General features: G+C 42.8%; 1 protein-coding gene across 1 annotated transcript in view; it reads left to right on the forward strand.

Annotated features, from left to right (window-relative positions):
* Positions 1-24,124, forward strand: part of MGAT5B (alpha-1,6-mannosylglycoprotein 6-beta-N-acetylglucosaminyltransferase B) — a 184,709-nt gene that overhangs the window by 141,966 nt on the left and 18,619 nt on the right. The window contains exons 9-14 of the mRNA XM_082203627.1: positions 159-290; positions 3,133-3,266; positions 7,365-7,495; positions 13,041-13,196; positions 17,054-17,200; positions 18,952-19,068. Of these exons, the coding sequence (XP_082059753.1) occupies positions 159-290; positions 3,133-3,266; positions 7,365-7,495; positions 13,041-13,196; positions 17,054-17,200; positions 18,952-19,068 (817 nt within the window). The remainder of the gene's footprint in view (positions 1-158; positions 291-3,132; positions 3,267-7,364; positions 7,496-13,040; positions 13,197-17,053; positions 17,201-18,951; positions 19,069-24,124) is intronic.

Here is a 24,124-nt window from a genome sequence, read left to right on the forward strand (position 1 = left end):
GAGGTACCACTTTAGCTAATGGGGCCTCCCACTGCCATTGTGCCACTGTTCTCATCCTGTTCTCATCCTGAAGCAAAGTTCTTAACCTGAGGTACTATTTCTGGGTTAGCGGAGTCTGTAACCTGAACCTTTTCACCTCTCTTTCTTGCTCTTTCCAGTAACTTAGGAGTGCCTCCTGGCCGGGGTAATTGTCCCTTGACAGTCCCTTTGCCCTTTGACCTCATTTACACGGACTACCATGGGCTACAGCAGATGAAGCAGCACATGGGCCTCTCCTTTAAGAAATACAGGTAAGAAGAACTTGGTGGGCTTTTCTGTCCACCTCTTGTACCTTTTTTATGGACAAGTAGCTAGGGTTGCCATATTTCAAAAAGTAAAAACAACGACCCCCCCCAAAAAAAGTTGTTGAGCTTTCTTTCTTTCTTTCTTTCTTTCTTTCTTTCTTTCTTTCTTTCTTTCTTTTATGTTTTTTTCCCTTTCTTTTTCTTTTATGTTTTTTGGATTTTTGGAAATTCCCCCAGATGTCACTTCCACCTTTGAAATCCGGATGTATGTCAGCCCTAAAGTAATAATTTTTCTCAATACCTCTCTTGGCTAAAATCAAGTCTCAACTCTTAACAAACTGAATGTTTGACTATTATTTACATTGTATATGCATGGTTTATATTTCTTGTGGTGGGGTATAAGGAGATTGACTGTTAAATGTATTTTAAAAACTAAAAAATAGTTAGGAAGGACCTCTCCATTGATGCCCTTTTTAATATTGTTTCCATTCTTCTCTATTCTTTTGAAACCACAACTGTATTTAGTACTTAACAAACTTTTGCTTTATATGATAATGATTTTATTTAAATGGGTTTCTTCTTAAGAGCTGTTTTTTTGTCTGCCATTTCAAAAGATCAAAATGCATTGCACTATTATTTTCCAAGAATTTAACCGCAGAGACTGAACAGAATTGAACCTGGAATTCTCTTGAACTTTTAGCCTTTCCTTATCCTTCAAGCTTCCAAAAGTAAATTTCCACAACACAAGTTTTAGACTTTCCCTTGGCCCAGTTTATCTCCATGTCTCTGAGAGCTGGCAAATTGCCCAGTGAATGGCTTCCATGCTGCTTCACAGCTGCCATTGTTACATGCTGGGATGTGTTTGCAAAGGTGAAAGAGCAATCCTTCATACCACTCTCTTAAATGAAATAATAATAGTATCACTTTCCATGGAGAACACAGAAACCCTTGGGGGTTATGGACTTGTGAGTGAGAGCAAGGATAAATACTACATCTGCACTCTGGAGGTGTGTTCTGCAAGCATCGCTAGGAAAGAGAAAGAGGCAGGCAGGTGGATGGATCAACTTGGGACACGTCTGCCCATTTTGTCCCTCTTCTTGAGGTTTTAAAAAGTTCAGCTCACAGACTCTTGCCAGATCAGCAGCTAGCAAAATTTTGTGATTTAATTTAGCACTGGTAGCCCAAGTATTCATTACTCTTTCTCCAATCCCTCCTGTTATCCTGCACAATTTTATGAGGGAGAAAAATGACAGGCGGTGTTATTGCCTCTATTGTAAATCAATTTTCTCTCTGCATTCAGCTTGGTTGGAAGAGAGGAGTTGTTATTCCTGTGCTTGCTTTCTACTTGCTGTGTTTTTTGACTTCTCTTCCCCCTTTCTCTTTTTATCAGTGCCATAAGCCAGTTTCAGGGTGGCTAGGATGTGAGGGTCAGGGGAGTCATGTCAACAGAAAGAGAAGGATGAGTTCTTGCAAAACCAGATGTGATATCAATTTTGAATACGAGTTTCATATATTCAAACTTGAATACATCAAGCCTCTTCAGATTTAACAGAATGATGGTTTTGGTAATTGACTCCTGTGATACCCAAACATTTGTCACCAAGACGATTTGTTTGTGTTGCATTTTTGTTTCACTTCAGGGAGCTGTTGCCTCAAGAGCTCATTGCCCACCTCCACCCCTGTCTTACCTTCTGCTTCACTCTTCCCTGTCTCACTGCTGACCATTTCCACCCCTTTCATTATTTCTTCTTCTTCTTTCAACTTAGATCTATCTTTATTCTTCAAAGAAATATGATGCTATCTATCATTAAGTGATATTATTGGCTATGCAACTCATGCTGGTAAATTATGTGTTGCAGGCTCCTTATATATTTGAGAAAGTGGGTTTTGGTGATAATAAAAATATGTATTGTAACTAGGCATGAGCAAACTCATTAAAAGATGCCTGCTTCTTGGGAGAAAAGCAATGGCAAACCTAGACAGCATCTTAAAAAGCAGAGACATCACCTTGCCAACAAAGGTCCATATAGTTAAAGCTATGGTTTTTCCAGTAGTGATGTATGGAAGTGAGAGCTGGACCATAAAGAAGGCTAATCGCCAAAGAATTGATGCTTTTGAATTATGGTGCTGGAGGAGACTCTTGAGAGTCCCATGGACTGCAAGAAGATCAAACCTATCCATTCTTAAGGAAATCAGCCCTGAGTGCTCACTGGAAGGACAGATCCTGAAGCTGAGGCTCCAATACTTTGGCCACCTCATGAGAAGAGAAGACTCCCTGGAAAAGACCCTGATGCTGGGAAAGATGGAGGGCACAAGGAGAAGGGGACGACAGAGGACGAGATGGTTGGATAGTGTTCTCGAAGCTACCAGCATGAGTTTGACCAAACTGTGGGAGGCAGTGTAAGACAGGAGTGCCTGGCGTGCTCTGGTCCAGGGGGTCACGAAGAGTCGGACACGACTAAACGACTAAACAACAAATGAACAAACTCACATCACCTCATTTTGAAGTCCCTTTTTAAGACCTTTTTCCTGCTAGCACTCAGCCAGGACTTCCAATATTCACATATTCAATATCGGAAGGAGAGGAGTGGGTTATGTGTAAGTCTCCCTCCCCTGCCAGTCTACCAACCTACCATTCCTGTAGGTTTTGCTGAGCCACTCCAGGGTGCATATCGGTTTTGTAGTTTCCTTAACATTTCAAGTTAAAGAAAAAGCCAGAACATGAGGACCTCCACCAAAACTGGGCATGGCACAATGGCTCTAGGATAATGTATCACTAGCTCATATTTTTGTGTTGCTCCTATGCAGGACATAACCAGCATGGATTTTGTTCGTTTCCCTTGCACAGGTGCCGTGTCCGAGTGATTGACACTTTTGGGACTGAGCCTGCATACAACCATGAGGAATATGCCACACTGCATGGGTACCGGACAAACTGGGGCTATTGGAATCTGAACCCAAAGCAGTTCATGACAATGTTTCGTAAGTGGTATCAACATTTGACAGTGATTTGCCATGGAGAGGGGTGTGATGACAGTGGGTGCTCAGATATAATAACAGACCCTTCCAGAGTAAGGCTAGAAGTCCATGGCATCCAACTTTCCCTTGCCCGATGCCCTCCAGCTGTTCTGGACTACAACTCTATATTTTACTTTCTATTTTTTACATTAGCTGCTTTGAGCATCACTTGGTGGAAAAGTGAGATATAAATTTAACAAACAAATAACCTGTTTTCCGCTCTCTCCAATGACTTGTATTCAGAGATGACTTGCAAATATGGAAGGGGTGTTTGTTTGTTTGTTTGTTTGTTTGTTTGTATGCTTGCTAGTTTGCTGTCATGGCCAATATCTGCTAATAGGGATATCTTTCCCACCCCCTTTTAAAGCTATTTAAGTCAGTGAATTCCATAAGCTAATTGTGCATTGTGTGAAAAGGTTCTTCTTTTTGCATGTCCTGAATCTCCTGGCTTCATTGAATGGCTTCATTGAATGGCTCTGAGTACTAATGTTATGAGAGAGGAAGAAACATTATCAATATCTACTACATCCGACCCCAAAACATGCAGAATTTTATTAACTTTTACAATGCCCCCCTTAGTTATCCCCCTGCTTTAAAAGGTTCCACATTTTTAGCTTTCCTCATGGAGAAGGTCTTCTGAGTTCTACATTTTGAACAATTTGTCTACTGTCCAGGGTACTGAAAGTCCTGTCTCCAATACCACTTGTTCATGGAGTCATGACCCAGGAATGGTTCCCCACCCGTTTCTTCCCTGCCTGTCCTTCCACTCTGCCCCAGACTGCTTCCAGATCTACATCCTCCCAACTTGTCCATGGGCTCTGCCTCACCAGGAATGAGCACATATGAAAAAGAAAAGGCATCGTTTGAGGCTCCTTAATCTGTCCATACTTAATTCAGCACAGATAAACCCCAAGTACCTGTTACATTCTTTGCTCTGAAAGTAGCAAATCATTTTCTGAGCTGTCACTTATTCACATGACCACTTGACCAATTCACATGATTGTTTTTCAAGTGTCCTAACACACACACACACACACACACACACACACACACCATACACCCTCGGCTTGGATTGCAGGTTGAACCAATGGTCTGAATCGTTTGTCTAGAGTAGAATTTATTGACACACCATTCTCAAAGCTGGTAGAAATAAAACACAGGGAATATATCTGGAAGCTTTCCAAGATGAAGAAGCCCCCAAAGTATCATGAAGACAGGAACTGAAAGTTCCTGTGCCCTGTGTTATGTCCGTGCCATGAAAAGGGTAGTAGAGATACTGTCACATTTGCACCTCCAAGTTGATTTCCCGAGGGTTCTGGATAGGCAGATTTGCTGCTTCCACCTGACCTTAACCTTGACAATGATGCCCCAAGGAAAAGCTAGCTTAATGGGGCCTGCCTTTTTAATTAGCTTTCATACTTTACTGTCCCACTCCCACTGTTTTTGCTAATTATGTTTCCAGGCTGTCCCAGCATCTCCCCTTCTCCCCAGCATGGCCAGGGTGAAAGACTTGTAACAGACACAGAGCTATTTCGATGCAAGTAACTCTCTCCAGCTCTCTGGGAGCTGCCAAGATAACCAATCATTCCTCGCCCAGCTAGAAGCACAGTGACAGCAGGAAGAGTAGGATGTGGTGTCATGGTAAAAATATCTTCAGGACTGTATTGGAAATGAAATAAATGGGCCTTTGCAAACCAGCAGTTAGGAGAAAGCTTTATTTTTGTGTTCCCTCCTTTGAGACATGGCATTGCACAAATTACCGTATTTTTCGCCCCATAGGATGCACTTTCCCCCCTCCAAAAATGAATGGGAAATGTGTGTGCGTCCTATGGGGCGAATGCAGGCTTTCGCTGAAGCCTGGAGAGCGAGAGGGGTCGGTGGGCACCGACCCCTCTCGCTCTCCAGGCTTCGCGCAGATCTCCGCAAGCCGTGGGAGCCCAGCGCTGGGCTCCTGCTGTTTGCGGAGAGTTACCTGCATGACGAAGGCTGGGCGCGCTGAGCTCAGCGCGCCCAGACTTCGCACACCTCTCCGCAAGGCGTGCTTCCCCCGCCCCAGCCCCACGCCTGGGGAAAAATAATTTTCTTTCCTTTTATTCCCCCCCCCCAAAAAAACACCTAGGTGCGCCTTATGGGACGGTGCATCCTATAGGGCGAAAAATACGGTAAGTCTCAGAATTCTCTGGGAGTTAATGGGAGATCAGTTCAGAACAACTGTGGTGCACAATTCTTGTTGGAAGGTTAAGGAGGGAAGGGAAAGGGGAAGAGGATGCCAACCTTCTTTAGAGGCAACAAAATATCCTGAAAGCACCCTCCTAACTAGGTGGACTGACAATTGCAGTATAACAGCTAGGAAAATATAACATCATTGCTGCCATTCCATCATGTACTCAAATTTGTAGTGGGCACCATAGCTGTCAACCTTCACTTTTTTTGCAGGAAATTCCCTTATTCCAGCGCCGTTTCCCACTACTTCCTGCCGCTATCCAGGATTGTTAGTTATCCCGTAGACTGTCCCCCGGGATAGGTGAGGCTGCTGATCCCTTATTTTCAAATCTGAAAGTGGACAGCTATGGGTGGGCACCATCATTGCACCAAACAGAAGAGAGTACCTTTGTAGAGACATGAAATAGCCCAACGGTTTGCAAGCCAACTGTATCAGATGATTGCTTCTGGGTCTGCTCTTCAGTGCAGTCCAGTCTTGACTGTGGTTTTCAACTGGGAACATGCAGCTCTCCCTTTTTTGCTTTATACAAAACAAAGGAGTTTGATTAAGTTTTATTGCATTTTATTTTATTTATTCCACAAACACACACTTCCTGCAGAATACGGCTTCCCCACCACACCAAACTTTATCCTCCCAGTAACTCTGTGGAGTAGATCCCTGATTGTGCAGACAAGTCCATCAGTGAACAGTTCGTATGAACATAGCATCTAGTCACATGATCTACCAAACACATCTACTGCCTTGTGCCACCACCGCATCCTCCAGCATTCTCCCCCAGCTGCTGGATTCCTGATGTTACTTCCAAAAAATATGTCCTGTGACATTCAGTGATCATGGAAATCTACTGAACTGCATGGCCAAAATGTCACCTGAGAAAACAAGAGATAAAAAGCGCATGAACACCTTAAGAGCTATCCATAATAATCAGCAACCTGTAATTTTGGAAGGTTGTTTATCATTCTAAAAATGAAAGCCCAATAGAAGAAGCAAACACGGAGGGACTCCCAGCATTGAGAAATTACAGTTTGTTTGAAAATTACTTGGATATTTGAAGCTGAATCTTACAAGTGGAGGCTGTATTAGACTTGACTTTGTAAGTAGCAAACCAATAACATTTGTTGAATGCATCCTCTAAGGCAATTCAGCTCTAAAGTAATTCAATTTCTTCAACATTTGGGGTTTTTAAAAATAATAATAATAATAAAGCTGTTATAGCTCCAGAGAACTAAGATAAGATTATACTCAGATTATATGTTTTTTTTAAAAAAAGTTGTGCCAAAGTGAAAATTCTCAATGTTTCAATTTTTATTTTTTTAAAAAAAGCATTTTATTTTTTAAAAAAGCATTTTCCAGGGTTGATGCATTCGTTTTTGTTAATTGCCATCTCTGCCTCATGTAGCCCACTCTACTAGATGTCGGTGTTGTTTAATGAGAAGAAAAATATAAAGTATTTCTGGGTTATTCCATTATTAAATCAAAGATGTTATGTAATGGAGGGTGTAAAATATCTCAATGGACTCATTTTTAAAATTAATGTAACTGACTTGTAAACTAACGGAGCAGATCTCCTGTGAATTATCAGAAAACGCACGCTGCAATCGTGGTAGCATATGTGGGAGGACATGTGGCACTTTTTATATTATAAAACCATGTGGTGGTAGAAAGTCGAGTATGAGTGCAAAATTCAATGCAGCCCTAGCAGAGAGCCTGTGAGGCTTCTTTCCACAGCCTGTGAGGCATCCCATTGGGAATGGAGTGTTTGTGTTACTGAGAACAGAGAGGAAATCTCTGGAGAAACCTAGTGCAAGTCAAATGCATGGATGTTTATTTCTTTGCAGCTCATACGCCTGACAATTCCTTCATGGGTTTTGTGTCTGAGGAGCTCAATGAAACAGAGAAGCAATTCATTAAATCCAACAAGGCTAACAACATGGCAGTGGTATATGGGAAAGAAGCCAGCATTTGGAAGGTGGGTAGCGAATAAAATAGTGGAACTTTTTAACAGTGTCCAAGGCATTTAATCACCCAGCCATGGTCCAAAGTGTGATAAATACTCTGTGGCTGCAATCTTATGCAAACTTATTTAGGAATACATCCAACTGAACTCTGTGGGACTTCTTTCAAGTAATTAGGTATGGAGTGCATCTCTTATAACATTTAACAAATGGATGAGGAACCTGTGCCTCTCCCAATGGTTTTTCTTACTCTATCTCCCATCAGCTCTAGCCAGTGTGGCCAATGGTCAGAAATGACTCTATTGTAATGACTGTAGTTTGTTTTAATAGATTTTAGCAGCAGCAGCAGCAGCAACAACAACAACATCATGATGGTGGTGCTGGTGCGAGTTGTAGTCCAATAACAGTGGATGCCACAGGTTCCTCATCCCAGACACAGCAGAGGACCATATGAAGAGTTATAGGTTTCATCCAAATAATTCTTCAACTTTCAGGACCAGTTTAGGGCTTTGATAGGTATATCCCGATCTTTGCCTGGTTGCAAATGCAAAGGATGAGGGGCTTCTCTTTCACATAGAACTACACACACATCAACACACACACATCCTTTGTATAAATGCAACAGTGAGAGGACTAAGTGAATGTTGTCACTCTATGTACTCTATCTATGGGCCACTCTATATAAACATAAGCATTTGAAAGCTTTTATGAGCTACTTAGCCTGTCCTCTTCATTCATCTCTGCTGCATTATTCCTTGCAGCAGCAAATAGTAATGGTGGACCCAAGAAAGCATGGGGAAGGAACCATTGTGTTCATGTCATGCTATTTAAAAAGTGCTTTTAAGAACTTTAAAATGCTTATCATATATGGTTCTTCAACTCCCCTGTTGCCGAAGCTTCTCCAGTTATCATGATGCCACCCTGAAGTTCTGGGGATTGGATGAATTCGTGGAGGAGGAGGGGACAAGCATGAGGTACTGTCTGTGACAGTTAAATGAATACCAGTGGCAGGATAGTTTGGGGTAGCTGAAAACAACCGTACAGGAGGCTGAATTGCCTTTATGGCCTGCTTACACTGAGAGCCAGCGTGGTGTAGTGGTTAAGAGCGGTAGTCTCGTAATCTGGGGAACCAGGTTCGCATCTCTGCTCCTCCACATGCAGCTGCTGGGTGACCTTGGGCCAGTCACACTTCTTTGAAGTCTCTCAGCCCCACTCACCTCACAGAGTGTTTGTTGTGGGGGAGGAAGGGAAAGGAGAATGTTAGCCGCTTTGAGACTCCTTAAAGGGAATGAAAGGCGGGATATCAAATCCAAACAACTCCTCCTCCTCCTCCTCCTCTTCTTCTTCTTCTTCTTCTTCTTCTTCTTTGGAAGGACTGGATTGGGCTCTGTTCAGAAATGATGCTTGGCTAAATGAGACCTTGGTACAATCCAACAGAGCTTTCCTGAAGCTCTGTTGGTTCCTGGTTGCTTCAGAGCATTTCTGAGATCTTTTTAGTTTGTTGCCATTGATACAGAGGAACTAACTCTCATTCCTTCTTCCTTCTCTCTGTGTGCCCACCATGGGATTTCCAGCTGCAGGTAAACAGAAAATCATTTTTAACTATGTGCTTTTTATGCATATTATTTGGATTTGAATACCCGTTTGCGCTGACAAAATGGCATTTTATTTGAAGGCTACATTGCAATGTGTACGTGTACAAAAATACATACACTAGTGTAAAGTATGCATATCAATGCATATAATCATGAAAATAGCGAGGAACATGCAGTATATTAGGGTACATCACCTTGGGGGGGAAATGCATATATTGGAGAAAACTGCATATAAAAATGTCCATGTCAGGAGAAGTTACACTAAATTACTGGTAAATTTTCCAAAGCGCTTAAAAAAAAATCTGATATAAAAATGGGGAGGGGACTGAATTTAAGGTTGAAAAAATGAGAAACTGGTAAAAATTAAAATTGACAAATTCACCCATCTCTGTCCCTCCCCCCCACACACACATATGGAGCCCAAGCCCCCAAGTTCCAGTGTCTGCCTTCAGAGTAGAACACTTGAAACACAACACCTCTCATTTTTGAATCAAACCCAGGTGGTGAATGGCTTGGCTTCTTCCCTTTGCTGTTTTGTTTCCTCTGCACACTTCTGTTTTCCAGGGGGAAAGCAGGTCAATTACCCCCTGAGGGTAGAAGCAAATCCTGCCTAGAGAACGCTTCCTCTCCCCCCCTTTCCCCCCCTCTTGCACAGCTTTACTTGATGCAAACATTGTGCATCTCAAGTTATGGAAATCTCTTGTGCATCAACATGTGATTGTTCATCACACAGATTTCTATCCAGCAAACTGAAATATCAGGAGTGCAGTGGAGGGTTTTTAAATTATCGCTTCCGCTAAGCAAGAACTCTATGCAGAAACCATAGGTTTTGTCTGAAGATGATTATAACAATTTTCACCCATACCATATTTGCCAGAACCTGTGACGCACCGTAGATGTATACAACTTCCTTATTCACTTTAGCGTGCAACTGATTTGAAAGAAAGAATTAATGTACTATCAACACAAAAGCAATATCAAGTGGATGTTCTCCAATGTAGCATCTGCTTGTGCAACAGGGCTCCTCTTTTCTCTCCTCCTCTTCATACCCCCCAAAATCAGCTCCAGACAGCTGATGTGGGGCATTCAGGAAGGTGGCGGAGGGAGTAGAGAAATGCGAAGTCCCGTTGCACAATATGCTTTCCATTGCAAAAGCAGGCAGGTACCATATCTATCTATCCATCTATCCACACACACTATGCATATCTTCCATTATTTTAACAAATGCTGTCTGTAATATTCACATCCATTCTAAGAAACTCACACCTGATCTGAATATACTCCATTTTATTCCTCTAAGTATAAACCCTGTTTTGTATTGCAAATGATCGCTTCAATGTGCTTATCTAAAAAGGTAAAGGTCAAGGGACCCCTGACCATTAGGTCCAGTCTTGACCGACTCTGGGGTTGCGGCGCTCATCTCGCTTTATTGGCCGAGGGAGCCGGCGTACAGCTTCCAGGTCATGTGGCCAGCATGACTAAGCCACTTTTGGCGAACCAGAGCAGCGCATGGAAACGCTGTTTACCTTCCCGCCGGAGCGGTACCTATTTATCTACTTGCACTTTGACATGCTTTCGAACTGCTATGTGTTTATCTACCTGCCTTTAAAAAGTATAGCTTTATATATACTGGGCTCAGTATACTGCTGACAGCTCAAAGGTCACTTGCAGACTTACTTCCTTTGGCCACAGTTCCTCTATATAACCTTGTCTCATACAACCCGCAGACTCTTGTATGAGAAACCTTACAGAAATAAGACACTTATAAGCACTCATGGAGTGCACTGGATGCTTCCAACTGGAACACTCAGAATGAATTTGCTCCTTTTGTTGATTTGCACAATTTTTGTTTTGGTTGTGAGCTGGTGTACAATTTTTATTCATTATTGTTTCCATCGGTTTCTGAAAACATCCTTGGACATGACTGTGCATTCCTTCCAGTCTCTGGCGTATTGTACATGAGCCCAAGTCACATGCCGGAGGCTTCCCACTATACAGGGCAAGACTTGGCACAGCCCAGATCTGTATGACAAGGCAAAGCATCTCTGTGCTTACATGAGGGGGCCTCATGCGAACGTCCATTTTAAAGCCTGGCATTGCCATAATGGAATCTAAAACAGAAGCATCAGCAGAATTCAGACTTGGATACTGGGCTTTATGAAAAATGTTCCCTACCCACGTGAGCCAACTCAGTCTTGTTCCCATCAAACATCTGACCGATCAACCCAGCAGTTGGTGTGTGGTGTTTTGCATGTGCAGAAAGTGCTGCACACTTCTTAGTGGTTTTACGCTTCAGCCACAATACCAAATGTGGTGGAAGAATTGAAACAGATCTTTAAGTGTATCAGCATCCCCCAGTGGCAGCAAAAGTTGCATCACTTCTCTAAGTGCTTGAGGCAGGTGTCTGCTGCAGACAGCACAGGGAGGATAAGCGAGAGCAAGGCTTGGCCATTAAAGTTCCCAGCCTTTTTTGTCTACTAAACCAGAGACCATACAGTAATTTCTGTGGCTGGGAAGAGCTTCCTCTTTAGGCTGGGCTTCAATGAAGCCCAGGTCTCGATTACTGTTTGTACCTCTGCTCTCACCCCTAAGTTTAATTTGGTTGGTTTGTGTCTTCTAATGCTGAAAAGTGTGGAGAAATTGGGGGAAGAAGGGAGAGCAGAAAGCAGTCTGTTTTGCAAAGAACAATGCTGACCACAGCTGAATTCGAAGGGGAAGTTACTTCTCTTGTGCAGAATTTATGCTGGCAGGGAAAAGAGATCCATGCTTGGAAAGATTGTGTGACATGTATTGATCTGCTAGCCTACTCATTTGATAGAGTGATAATGAAGTCCTTACCAGCTACGCGCAATTCTTAAAAGGCAACATCAAATGAGCTCCAGAGTTAATCAACCTAATGCGGGGCTCATTCCCAAAAGGAAACATGCCGGGAAGCTGCCAGATAACACCTAAAATATATGTGGAGAACCTTGGGCCAGTTTCATTCATGTAGGGGAGCCTGGAGAGAGAGAAGGAGCTCTCTACAAACCATCAGTTCAGCTCTCAGGCAACATATCCTTTTCCCAGGAAAAATAAGTTTCCCCACCTCTGATCGAGCAACTGGTACCTGCTTCTCAAAATAGCATACCACCTACATAATTTGATCAGACATAAGCTTATTCCAAAGAGCAGGACCTCCCTTTAAGAACAGGATACCTTTTGAATGCTCTAAGGCAGTGGTTCTCAACCTGTGTGTCCCCAGATGTTGTTGGACTACAACTCCCATCATCCCTGAGCTCTGGTCTTGCTAGCTAGGGGTGATGGGAGTTGTAGTTCAATGACATCTGGGTACCCACAGGTTAAGAAAGGCTGCTCTAAGGGCATGGTAACATAATGTACTGGCATCACATTTTTTCGAACTGCTCAACGCACTTCATTTTAGATTGCTACTTACAACATAGGAGCCAACTCTTAGGAGCCAAGCTCCCTTCACCCCCCCCAATAAAATATTTGAGGGGCTGTCCCTCCCCCATTTTGATGGGCATTGCCATTCAAATGATGTGCATGTGCCATGTCTTGTGATCAATTATGTAGAGCAGGGCTTACCTGCCCCCCCATATTTTATTCAAGTTGGCACCCCTGACTTACAATAACCTGTTTAGGTAGGCCAGTATTATCTCCATATTATAGAGGTGGTGGCTGAGACTGAGAGATGGAGCAGCTTGCCTAAGGCCACCCAATATTCTCATGCTTGGAGTGTGAATTTAAATCAGGAACATATTAGATACCCTAATCATTATACTAGCTGATCTCCTATTGTCTCTGCCGGGGTACATTTTTATTTGCTTGCTTAATTGGGGAAAGGTTACCATCTGGATGAGCCATGACAAAATCTATGCAGCTGGACGGAATTTTATATGTCCTCACGAATTCTGAACTTTGTGACTGGCAATCACGGATGAATTTCTTTCCTTTCTTTTCTCAGGGCAAAGAGAAGTTTCTAGCCATCCTGAACAAGTACATGGAGATCCATGGCACTGTTTATTATGAAACACAGCGCCCGCCTGAAGTCCCAGCTTTTGTGAAGAATCATGGTCTCTTGCCACAACATGAGTTCCAGCAACTCCTGAGAAAAGCCAAGGTATTTGCCACAGGCAGAAAGAAAGAGGGTTGCGGCCAAATGAAACTCTGGCAATAAGAAAGTCTCCAGTTGTGGGATTGTTTTTTAAGAGTTATGTGCCAATCTGCTACAAGGCAAAGGTCTTGGAGAATGCAATGGAAATATTGTGGCAATAAAGATGTGGGAATCCACAGGGGGCAAAACCCTTAGGCAGTGCTCCAGGGATGGTAATGGTGGTTGGCTGTTTCTTTCTATATTGATCTATCAATCATCTATCATATATCTATCTATCTATCTATCTATCTTAGAAGGAACCATGGAAGGGCGGGGAAGGGAAGTTGATGTTTAATGTTTTGCTTTGTATATGTGATTATGGGAAAACTCTCTCTCTCTCTCTCTCTCTCTCTCTCTCACACACACACACACACACACACACACACACACATATATATGACAAAATAAAAGGGGGAAAATTAGAATAAGCAGCAGTAAGGAGTGGTTTCTGGCACTTTAATTTTTTTTCAATTTTTCAATTTTTATGGGAATTTTATCTACAACATAACACAAACCCCCTCACCTTCCCAATACACAAATCCACCCTCATTAAACGTGAACATAACATACAGTGAGCATTACATACAACAATACAAACAACCAAATAAAAGACTTCCTTTACCCTGTATCTGGCCTCCTTATTTTCTTCTTATAAACGGTTTCCTTTATGAGTAATTATTAAGATTTTTCTAATTATAACTTAAATATTCACAAAGTCTCCTGCAGACATTAATCGAAACAAGTCCAGGTATGTATTTTAGGGCACTGTTTTGTGAAGTATTCTCTGCATTTCCCCCATGCTTTTTGAAACTCTTGTCTAGTGTGATCTCTAATTGCCTCTGTTAATCTAGCCAGTTCACTATACTCTAACAGTTTGTCTTGCCATTCCTTTTTTGTTGGCACAGTTTCTTTTTTCCAGTTTTTAGCAATTAGGATCCTTGCCGCTCCTGTGGCATAGAGGAATATTTTCTGATCTTCTCTTGCTATGCACTTTACATCCTGTGCCTCTTGGCATAAGGTAGCAGGTACCATGCAAAAAAATGATAATATTGTGGCCAAATCATGGAACTGAAATTCCTCTGTGAAAGCATTTCTCAGCCCAAATCTTATGGGATGTTTCTGCCATTAGAGAATGATAATGTCTGTTTTAAAGTTGGATTTACTTATTCCCTTTTTTTTAAAACCAATTACATAAAAATTGAAATTTAGTTAAAGATGGATTTAGAGGCCTCTCATGACCAGAGGCCCTAAACTGTAGGTTGCTTAACACTGGTAGGAGTACAGGTTTACAACACAAAACTAGTCAAGTCTACTCAGACGTAAAGCCTACTGAATTCAATTGGCCTTACTCCCAGTTACTAGGGAGTAGGATTGCAGCCTTAGTCACATACCTTCTCCAGGGTCCTTGCTCTCTTATCTCAGTGGGCCATAGGACATGTTCAAACTAGAGTTCTTTGCCTGGAGTTGGTGAGGAAACTTTCTCTCTTTCTCTTTTGCCAGTTCATTCCACAGTGTGTTGCTGAATAATTTCTCCCCTCTCCTGATCTGATCACTGCGTAAGCCTGCTAATGGTTCACCTCCACAGCTGGTAATGCAAGGCTGATGAAGCCACTGCCTGTATGAAAATGGCATAATAGAATTAGAAGGGCAAAGTAGCGCAGAGCGGAAATGGTTTGGGAAAAGTTTAATCTCATTAAGGGAAGAGATAGCTGAAGATCTTACAGATGGATCTTCTTCATAATTATAGAGTCAGGAGTTCCTGCAACCCTTTAGCTATCTTGCTAGTGCTTCTAAAGAATTCACTGAAGCATATAATTGCAACAAAGAATTTATTAGGTTCGTCCTCCATTTTTTGTCCATGAACATTTAAAAGTCTCAGGTGTCTACACATTATTTTCTGTGACTTGCTCATGTCTTTAGTGACTTCAGAATGGTTTTTACTTTCAGTGTAGGAATAGAGCTTGAATCCCTCCTCCAAATCCTTTGTCAAACCTCCACCCATTTCCCTCCTCACACCCCACAATGATCTAAATTGGGCACAATCCAGTTAAAGTTCACCACTCACTTGAAAGACCTTGACTAAAGCTGTCTTCTGTGTGCCCCAACCCAGGGGCAGAGGAAGGGGGGTGCAGTGGGGTGGTCCACCCCCGGTGTAACCACTGAGGGGGTGACAAAATGCCAGGTGGCACTCACTGCAGGGCCTGCAGTGCACGCGAGCCACGCATCTCTCCTGGGAGTGACATGGTGGCTTGGGCACCCACAGGCTCCGCGGTGCCCCAAACAGTCTGCTCCCCCCCAGCTAGGGAGTGGGAGAAGGCAGGCAAACTCCTCAAAGGCCTCACAGAGCATCCTGCCCCAGCTCACCCTGCCCCATGGGAGCTGGTCCCACCCCTGGGTGCAGGGCATTTGTGCCATCCAGGTGCCCGATTGACTTGCTCCACCGCTGCCCCAACCCTCTGAGGTGGTGGCACTCACCTGTCTGTCATGTCCTCCCCAGGGAGCCTTGCCCAGGTCCCCACCTTGATGGGTTTTGGTGCCGTGAAATGACATTTTAATTGTATTTCCCCAGGCTATTAATCACCTGAACCTACTTTAAAATTGTTGTGCTGTTTTTTTATTATTGTATTATTGAAACTTATTCTTCTTAACTTAAGCTGCTTTGGGATGTCGCTTGGTATTGATGATGGTGGATATAAATTACTCACTCAAGCAAACGATCAAATAGATAAAATAACCAACAGTTCTTTTGCAGCATCTTGATAAACAATTGCAAAGGCAGATTTGCCCATATACTCTGGGGTTCATTTCTCCCAGTAAGGTGAACCTCCATATACCAATGAAACAAAACAAAACAAAACAAATACAAAACACTTATTGGTGGTGTTGCTCATGGAAGCACGTTGCTCAAAACAGCCGTGTACCACCTCTTCCCAAGGGAAAGAAAGAAGGTAGGCCAGAAGAGCTTGTGCAGAGACACCCTGTGTGGATACAGAGATTTATTGTATTTATTTTACCAGTGGAGCAACTGGAGCACTGCCTGTCTACCTTCAACCAAACTCTCAGCTGCCCACCTTCTAATTTACAACAGCCAGTCGAGTGAGTGGCACTGCCTGTCAGTTTCCTCCTCCTTAGTCTCAGAGTTGATTATTTGTAGATCTCAGCAGGGAGGAGGATGGGAACAAGGCTAGAATGAGTTGGCTGTGCTTGTCATTGGCTCTGGTGCCACCTACTTCTAGTCCTCCTGCCTTCCACCCTACCAGTCCCAATTGGCATCAGCCACCTTAATGTATTTTACAAAATGACAGGAACATGCTAAAGGATAAGAGACAAGCCCAATCCCAAATTCACCAATTTCAACTCCTATGACTGTCTAAATTAAAAATAATAAAAAAGGTTTTTAGCTCCACCCCTAGTTTCCTGGGCTAATTCAAATATTTTCATACAAAGGCAACAATATTTCTGAATAAAGAATATTATTAAGTGGAAGAATGAAACTGCAACATGTTCAAAGACTATCGTTTGCTATCTGCCATGTTCATTAAAATTATATGCAAATTGTTAATTAGTGACTACTGAAACATGCAAATGAGTAGAGGCTGTCTGGGCCACGTGTCCATTCAACTGTTGTCCTCTTAAATGACACAGGTTGTTGGTACTGGACTAATTGTGGGACTTTCAGCCAACAGGTTAAAATGCCAAGCAAAGGATTGGTAGACCATTAACTCCCATGGCAAAGAACTGAATGGTTAAACAAATAACTGAAATAGCTTTAAAATAGTGTGGTTGCCAAAGATGCCTGAAATATCTGAATTTTCTCTTTGCAGCTTTTCATTGGGTTTGGTTTCCCCTATGAGGGCCCCGCCCCCTTGGAAGCAATAGCCAATGGGTGTGTTTTCCTGCAGGCTCGTTTCAACCCACCCCACAGTTCACTCAATCATGAATTCTTCAGAGGGAAGCCTACATCGAGAGAGGTAAGCCTGCTCTGAAATTGTGCGGCAAAGATCTTAGACCTGAGCCTAATTGATCTGGGTATTTCTAAAGCAGGGATGGGCAGCCTGCGGCCCTCCAGAAGTTGCTAGACAGGTCAGGGGTGATGGGAGTTGTAGTCCAGCAGCAGTGTCCGGAGAGCCACAAGTCCACCATCCCTGACATACTTGCAGCTTCATCACCGCTCTAATAGTGGGGTTGGAGAGCTGAAAAAAGTTCACATCCGGCAAGCAATGTGCCCCTTGGGTTTCTGATAGTACTTGGGTTCATGAGTCTAAAAGGCCCGGGACACAAATTTTCACAGCCCTCTTGCTGCTATGGTGGCTGATTTACCAGAAGTATAGTATTTAGCATTAACTCTGGAAGTGTATACTCAATTCTGAATAAAATAAACCCCCTAGAGCAAAATATACATCAGAAGGCTTAGTTTAGTCAGAATTGAGTATACACTTCCATACATACATTATTTCTGGAAAATGAGCTACCATAGCTGCCAAAGGGCTGTGAAAATTTGTGTCCCAGGCTTCTTAGACTTGTCTACCCATGTATTTTCTGAAACCAAAGGGTCACATTGCTTGCCAGATGTGAAATATATTGGCATTATTTTCAGCTCTTGTAAAGGTAAAGGGACCCCTGACCATTAGGTCCAGTCATGGCCGACTCCAGGGTTGCGGCACTCATCTCGCTTTATTGGCCGAGGGAGCTGGCGTACAGCTTCCGGGTCATGTGGCCAGCATGACTAAGCCGCTTCTGGCGAACCAGAGCAGCGCATGGAACCAGAGCAGCGCATGGAAAAGCCGTTTACCTTCCCGCCAGAGCGGTACCTATTTATCTACTTGCACTTTGACGTGCTTTCGAACTGCTAGGTTGGCAGGAGCAGCGACCGAGCAACGGGAGCTCACCCCGTCGCAGGGATTCGAACCGCCGCCCTTCTGATCGGCAAGTCCTGGGTTTTGTGGTTTAACCCACAACGCCAACTGCGTCCCGCACTGTACCCCACTGTAAATGTACCAGCCTTTCAGAGAACCAGTGTGTTCTAGGGAGTAGGATTATGACCTTTGATTTGGGACAGGAGTACATTGGGTGGAATTCAACCTAGTGCTAAGTCCCTCATTCCATCAGTGTGAAGATTTCACTATGATCAAGAAAACATTATCTCCACTCCCCCAGTTCATGCCCCCTAAATCTGTTCTAAGATTTTCTCCAACCCTCTGGGGTAGATTTGTGTAGGGCATGTGCGTCGGGGGGAAAGAGGGGAGGGGGTTCCTGTTGCTCAAGAAATCCTTGCACTGATGGGATGTAGTAGTTCATGATGCCTGTTGTTCTCTTCCAGCCTCAGTTCCCTCATTTGTAAAAAAAATAGGGGGGGGGACCTGTACAGGTGAGCTGTTGTGAGAATGGAGAGCTGCTTCACATGTCACTTTGCCATGATAAAATCATAATAGGAAAAAGTGCATACCTTGTAATATGTATATCGGTGCATGAGGGAAGGTTGAGGCAGTTAGCCACATCATGTACAGGGATCTGAGAAAATAGTTCTACCTGAATTAGTACATGTCTAGAAATAAATATTTCTTCCATGGCTTAAATAAGTTTGTACTATATATAAGCTCCACTCAGTTTCCTTTATTTCCTTATTGCCATTTCTGATCCTCGCGCTTTGCTTTGTTTTCTGAAATGCTTGCAGCCACAGTGCCCCCTGCAGGAAGTATTATGTTTCCTTTCTGTATTTTAGGTACCCTCCCAGCATCCCTATGCAGAGGATTTTATAGGGAAACCCCATGTGTGGACAGTGGACTACAATAATTCAGAGGAATTTGAAGCTGCTATCAAAGTCATTATGAGGACCAAGGTAACTGCCAGCCAAGCCTCCTGAAACATTATTAGTCATAGAAATCGAGCCTTTTATTTCAATATTTTGCCAAAAAATTAAAAAAATACCCCAGTGGGTGGATTCAACAAGAACAATGGCAGGTTGAGAATGAGTGTGGGTTTGCAGCCCATCTCAGGAAAATAAAGAGAAACATGACCTATTTCAGGTGTATTCTATCCCTGCCCCTATAAACTATAGGACAGAAAGTCAGGCCATCTGGATTAGAAGGTGTTAATAAGTGAGTGAGCTGTGTTTTGCTTTTACTTTCTTAACTTCTCCTCGAAGTTTCATCTTTTAAAATGTCACTTTCAACAAACACAGTTAAAAATAAAAACTCAAGACATGGGAGTGTGTCCCGTGACTCCCAAAACACTCTTGAGTGTTTCATGACTGTTTCCACCTTTATTTTAAGATGTACATAGAGGTGGGGGAGAAATTTGATTTAGTTCACATTTAAAGGCAAGTTTACTTGATCTGCACTTTCTGAAGTAATGTGAGCACCAAGACCTGTCTTTTGAAATTTTCACTTCCCTGAATTTTGCAATGCAGTTTCTCAGCCTATCCATATACAAAAACCCATATACTGTGGGAAAGTGTGCACAAAAATTGCACATATTTGTGAAAATAACATGCAAGTATGCATTATATGAGGGGGAATTGCACTGCAGAAAAGGTGTCTGTTAGGCAAAATTGCATACAAATATGTATATGTTCAGATAAATTTGCAAAAAAAAGGAAAGAGGGCTTTTCATGAACACTTTTAAAAAAAGAAACCACATATGGGAGAACTGAAGACTGGGGGGGGGGATGAGAAATGAAAACAAAACAGAACTGACAGATCCACCCATCCCTTCATGTACATAAACATAATGTGGGACAGGCACACACATTCAACTATTTCATAGCAATGACCCACATATGGCAAACTCAATGCTGGCATTTCTGCTCCTGGTTTTACCAAGCACACATCTTTGCAGTTAAAAGCAAAACTAAACTTACCTTTGAAAGAAATACTTCTAAAGTGACTTTTGCAAGCATTCAAAGACCAAATGAGACACGGCAGTTAATATCTGGCTACCACGAAAAACGGTTGCCACGCATTTTGTTCTCATTCTCCCCTGTGGAATATTGAGGGAGAATTTATACCTTGTGGCTTGAGTGACATCAGAATGTTCAACAAGGTCTTAAGGATAGCTCAGTCGGGAGAACATGAGCCTCTTAAGAGACTCTTCATCTCAAGATCGTGGGTTTGAGTCCCACATTGCACAAAAAATTCTTGCACTGCAGGAACTTGGACTAGATGTCCCTCATGGTTCCTTCCAATTCTGCAAGTCTATGAATACAATTCTACAAAATAAACAGCTGACCAGGCCTGCTGTCCGCGCTGGGGTTTGCTCACGAGGGTGAAACACACATGTCATGAGTGACCCAAGGTTGCCTTTGCTAGTTGATACAGAAGAGGAAGGGGGAACCAGATGTATTTCCTGCACTTTTTTTGAAAACTGTCAAACCTTTGCCACTGTTAACATCTAGTTTAGCCCTAAGATATGAGTTTTAAGATTGCATGTACAGAAAGAAGTAACATCAGCCAGAGGCCTCAGCATTTATACTGTACCTTTGTTTTCAGATAAATCTTTTCCAGCTTCTGGGCAATTTCTCAAAGATTGCTCTGCAGAGCCTCTCCTGTATCAGGAGATATTAACACAACTTGCCTGCTGTTCACTCCTACCATGCAAGTGCTATAAAAGCTCAGGATAATTTATCTTCTTTGATTTAATTATTCATTATTAGTATATTAGCAGTATTTGTATTAAGCCAGCCAACAATAAGAGGAAGAGCCTCAAGTGCTGCCTCTTAAATATGAGCATTGTAGACACACACAACACACACACACACTTTTTTGAAAAAAAAATGGCTGGGAAGTAAGGAAAAGGGCCTTCTGAAAAATGCAGCACCTGCTGTGTGATGCGGTTTCTCAAAGACTTTTAAAATGTATCTGTCATGAATATTTACTTCTCCCACAGCAGAAGCCTTTCAAGTTGTCCAGATCATTAAAGTCAATTCTCCTGGAGGGAGAAAATGTGCTGATCTCCATTTTGCTCACAATTTGCTTTGGATGGGGGAGATGGGTGTCTCTGTTGTTTGAAAAGACAATGCGCTGCAAAATGGTGCCTCTCTTAATACCCAAGTCTGACTCAGAAGGTTGGCAGGAATCAGGGAACTCAAATCAACTGAGTGACTATTAAAAGAGATTTATTTATTTTTAGAAATCAGTGATTGCTGCTTCACACGTTATGTAGTAGCAACTCCAAGCTTGTCTCCAAGTGAACACAGGCCAGGAAGCTATCACCAGTCCCAGCTCCCTAATCGGTATACCTGGATCACCCAATCCGCAGAGGTAGCCATATTAGTCTGTAGCAGAAGTAAACGCAGAGAGTCTGGTTGCTTCTTAAAGACTACATTGGTACCTTGGTTTACAACCATAAACCATTCTGGAGGTCCATTTGTAAACCAAAACAGGTTGTAGCCCAAGGTGTGCTTTTGCCAATGAGGCCTCCAAAAATGTTTTGTTCTTAATCCAAAAAAAATGGGTTGTAATCCAAAAAAAGGTTGCAAACCGGGACACGAGACACACTTCTGGGTTTGACGTGTTTGTAATCAAAACGTATGCAAACCAAGGTACCACTGTACTATATCAATTTTTTTCATTACAATTTCATAGACTGTAAAGGAAGCAGCCACAATATATCTTCTCTTCCTTAAGGTGACACAAGATTCTTTTGTTTCTGTATGACATGAAGGTTTGCTACCTTGTTTAGACTGCTGAGCGTGAGAGATGGGGCCTTTTTGGTGGTGGCCCTGCCCTTGTGAAGTTCTATTCCAGTTGATATTGAAATCACCCTACCATCCCAAGTGGAAGTTAAAGACCTATCTGTTCTGAGACTTTTCTCCCTGCCCTTGCAAGTATACTATACTTCTGCTGCTGTGTTTGGTGCCTCTAGTTTCATCAGATGTTGTGGTTTTATATTTCACGTTAGTATGAAGTAAGCAGCTTTGTGAAGTCTTGGCCCTGAAACAAATAAATTCATATCCTTCCCCTCCACCACCATTAAGTTCAATTAATCAAATTTAGACCACTCAAACTAGCAACCAAGTAATAGGAAGCAATAACAACTCTCCAGCATCTGAGTAGTTAGCCTGATGTGGGGGTTGGGGGTTTCTGATTTCCATATCTCCAAAATTTTGAGAAATACCCTGAGAAACATAACTATTCTCTGAGCATGTAAACAAGAGAAAATAGGGTAAATGGGAGGTTTCTTAATGTATTTGACTGAAGAGGCAACAGCAGATAGCATGATTAAAAGCAGGTGGGGCATGTCTCCTCACAAGCAGGCTTCATTGTCAAGCCTTCTGCTATAGAAGCTGTGTATCTACTCTAAAACCACTTTGCTCTAACTGTGGGCCTATATTTGGTTCAAGTTCAAAATTGGTCCATAATGATGTAGGGCAAGATCTCCCTGTTGTTGGAGAACTGTATGAGATGAAAGCCTCCAAAGGGGGTCAAGTTGGGTCAGGCCTCACATTTCAAAAGAACGCGGTCAGGAAGCTAAAATAAGACCTTTAGAGCCTTCTTTTCTTTAACAAGTGTTAAACAGATTGAACTGCTTTCAATGAAGAGCAGAAGAGTGGCAATGAGACTTCTCCCCACCCACGCAGTAGACACACTTCAAACGGAGGACCAAGTTAGGCGCTCATCTTCCAACTATGAGTTCTGGTCTCTTATTGACTCGCTTTGAAAACCCAGAGCAATATCGCTATGTGAATCCTTAGGTTTTGTCATTCGTATAAATGACAGGAGCTGTTTGTTCAACTCCTCAGTCTCAGACAGAAAGGTGGGGCTGCATCAGCAAGAAATTAGGGTTGGGGGGGGGGAATTGGCTTTGTTCGCATTTCAGTCTGCACTTCTCAAACCCATAGGCAAACTGACACATGATTATCCTTCAAAATTCACACTCCCCTGAATTTTGTAGTGCAGTTCTCCAAGCAAATGATGTTTACAAAAATGCTTCTGCTAGGGGAAAGGGTGCAGAATAATACTGGCTGTTGTGGCAATGCTATGCCAGGTAGCAGAAGTCCTCTTCGGCTGATGAAGTGGAGGCCTCTGATAAGGAAGTCAAAGGGCACACAGGGCTTGCTCCAGATGTGTTGCTACCTGACAAACCTGCAGTGCCTGTGTCCCACCTAACCGGAGGATGTGGCACTGCCATCCTCAAACTCAGAGGACTCCATGGGGGACTCAGTGAAACCAGAAACTCCCCCACTCTGGGACAGTAAGAGACCAATGAAGAGAGCTGGGTTCCTTTCAGCAAAGCAGCACCTTCCAGTATGGGCGAGACTCGCCATCAGGAGGCAGTAGTGCTACTATCATATAGGGCTGAGGTTGTTCCCTGCTGAAGCAACAGAGGAGCTTTGTGTATGCAGAGCAGAGGTTGAGCCACTGGCTTCCAGCAGAACCATTCTCCACCTATTCTTGCAAATTTGCACTAAAATACGGATGAATTTTCAAGGGAAGATTTTTTTTTTAAAAAAAGGGAAAATGTGGAAATGTGAAGAACTGAAGACTGGAAAATGAGAAACCAGAGGAAACAAAAATTAACGTATTTGCCCAATCAGCAGACAGCAGGCAAGGTCACCCCACAAACAGCAGGGAGACCAAGAAGGATGTGATGCAGCTGCCCTCAAGGGCAGAACCAGAAGTGATAGTGATCACATGTGGGATAGAAGCAAATAGAATCAGGGGCTCCAGGTTCTAGCTTAGCAGCTCCTGATCCCACTGACAACAATGGAGTTTGGATCCAGCTTTCATTTTAGTTTAAGATGTAAGAAAACTTTGATGCCACAATGCAACTAAAATGTGCAGTGAAACTCTGAGAGAAAATGGTTGGCTGGCGTACCCTCTCAGCCCTGTCCTACCCTCAGTTCCCATTCTGGAACATTCCCTCAACACATTAGAGCTGCTTTCAAAAATATGTTC

The sequence above is a fragment of the Podarcis vaucheri genome (assembly GCF_965113315.1).
Source record: "Podarcis vaucheri genome assembly, chromosome: 2".
Taxonomy (NCBI): domain Eukaryota; kingdom Metazoa; phylum Chordata; class Lepidosauria; order Squamata; family Lacertidae; genus Podarcis; species Podarcis vaucheri.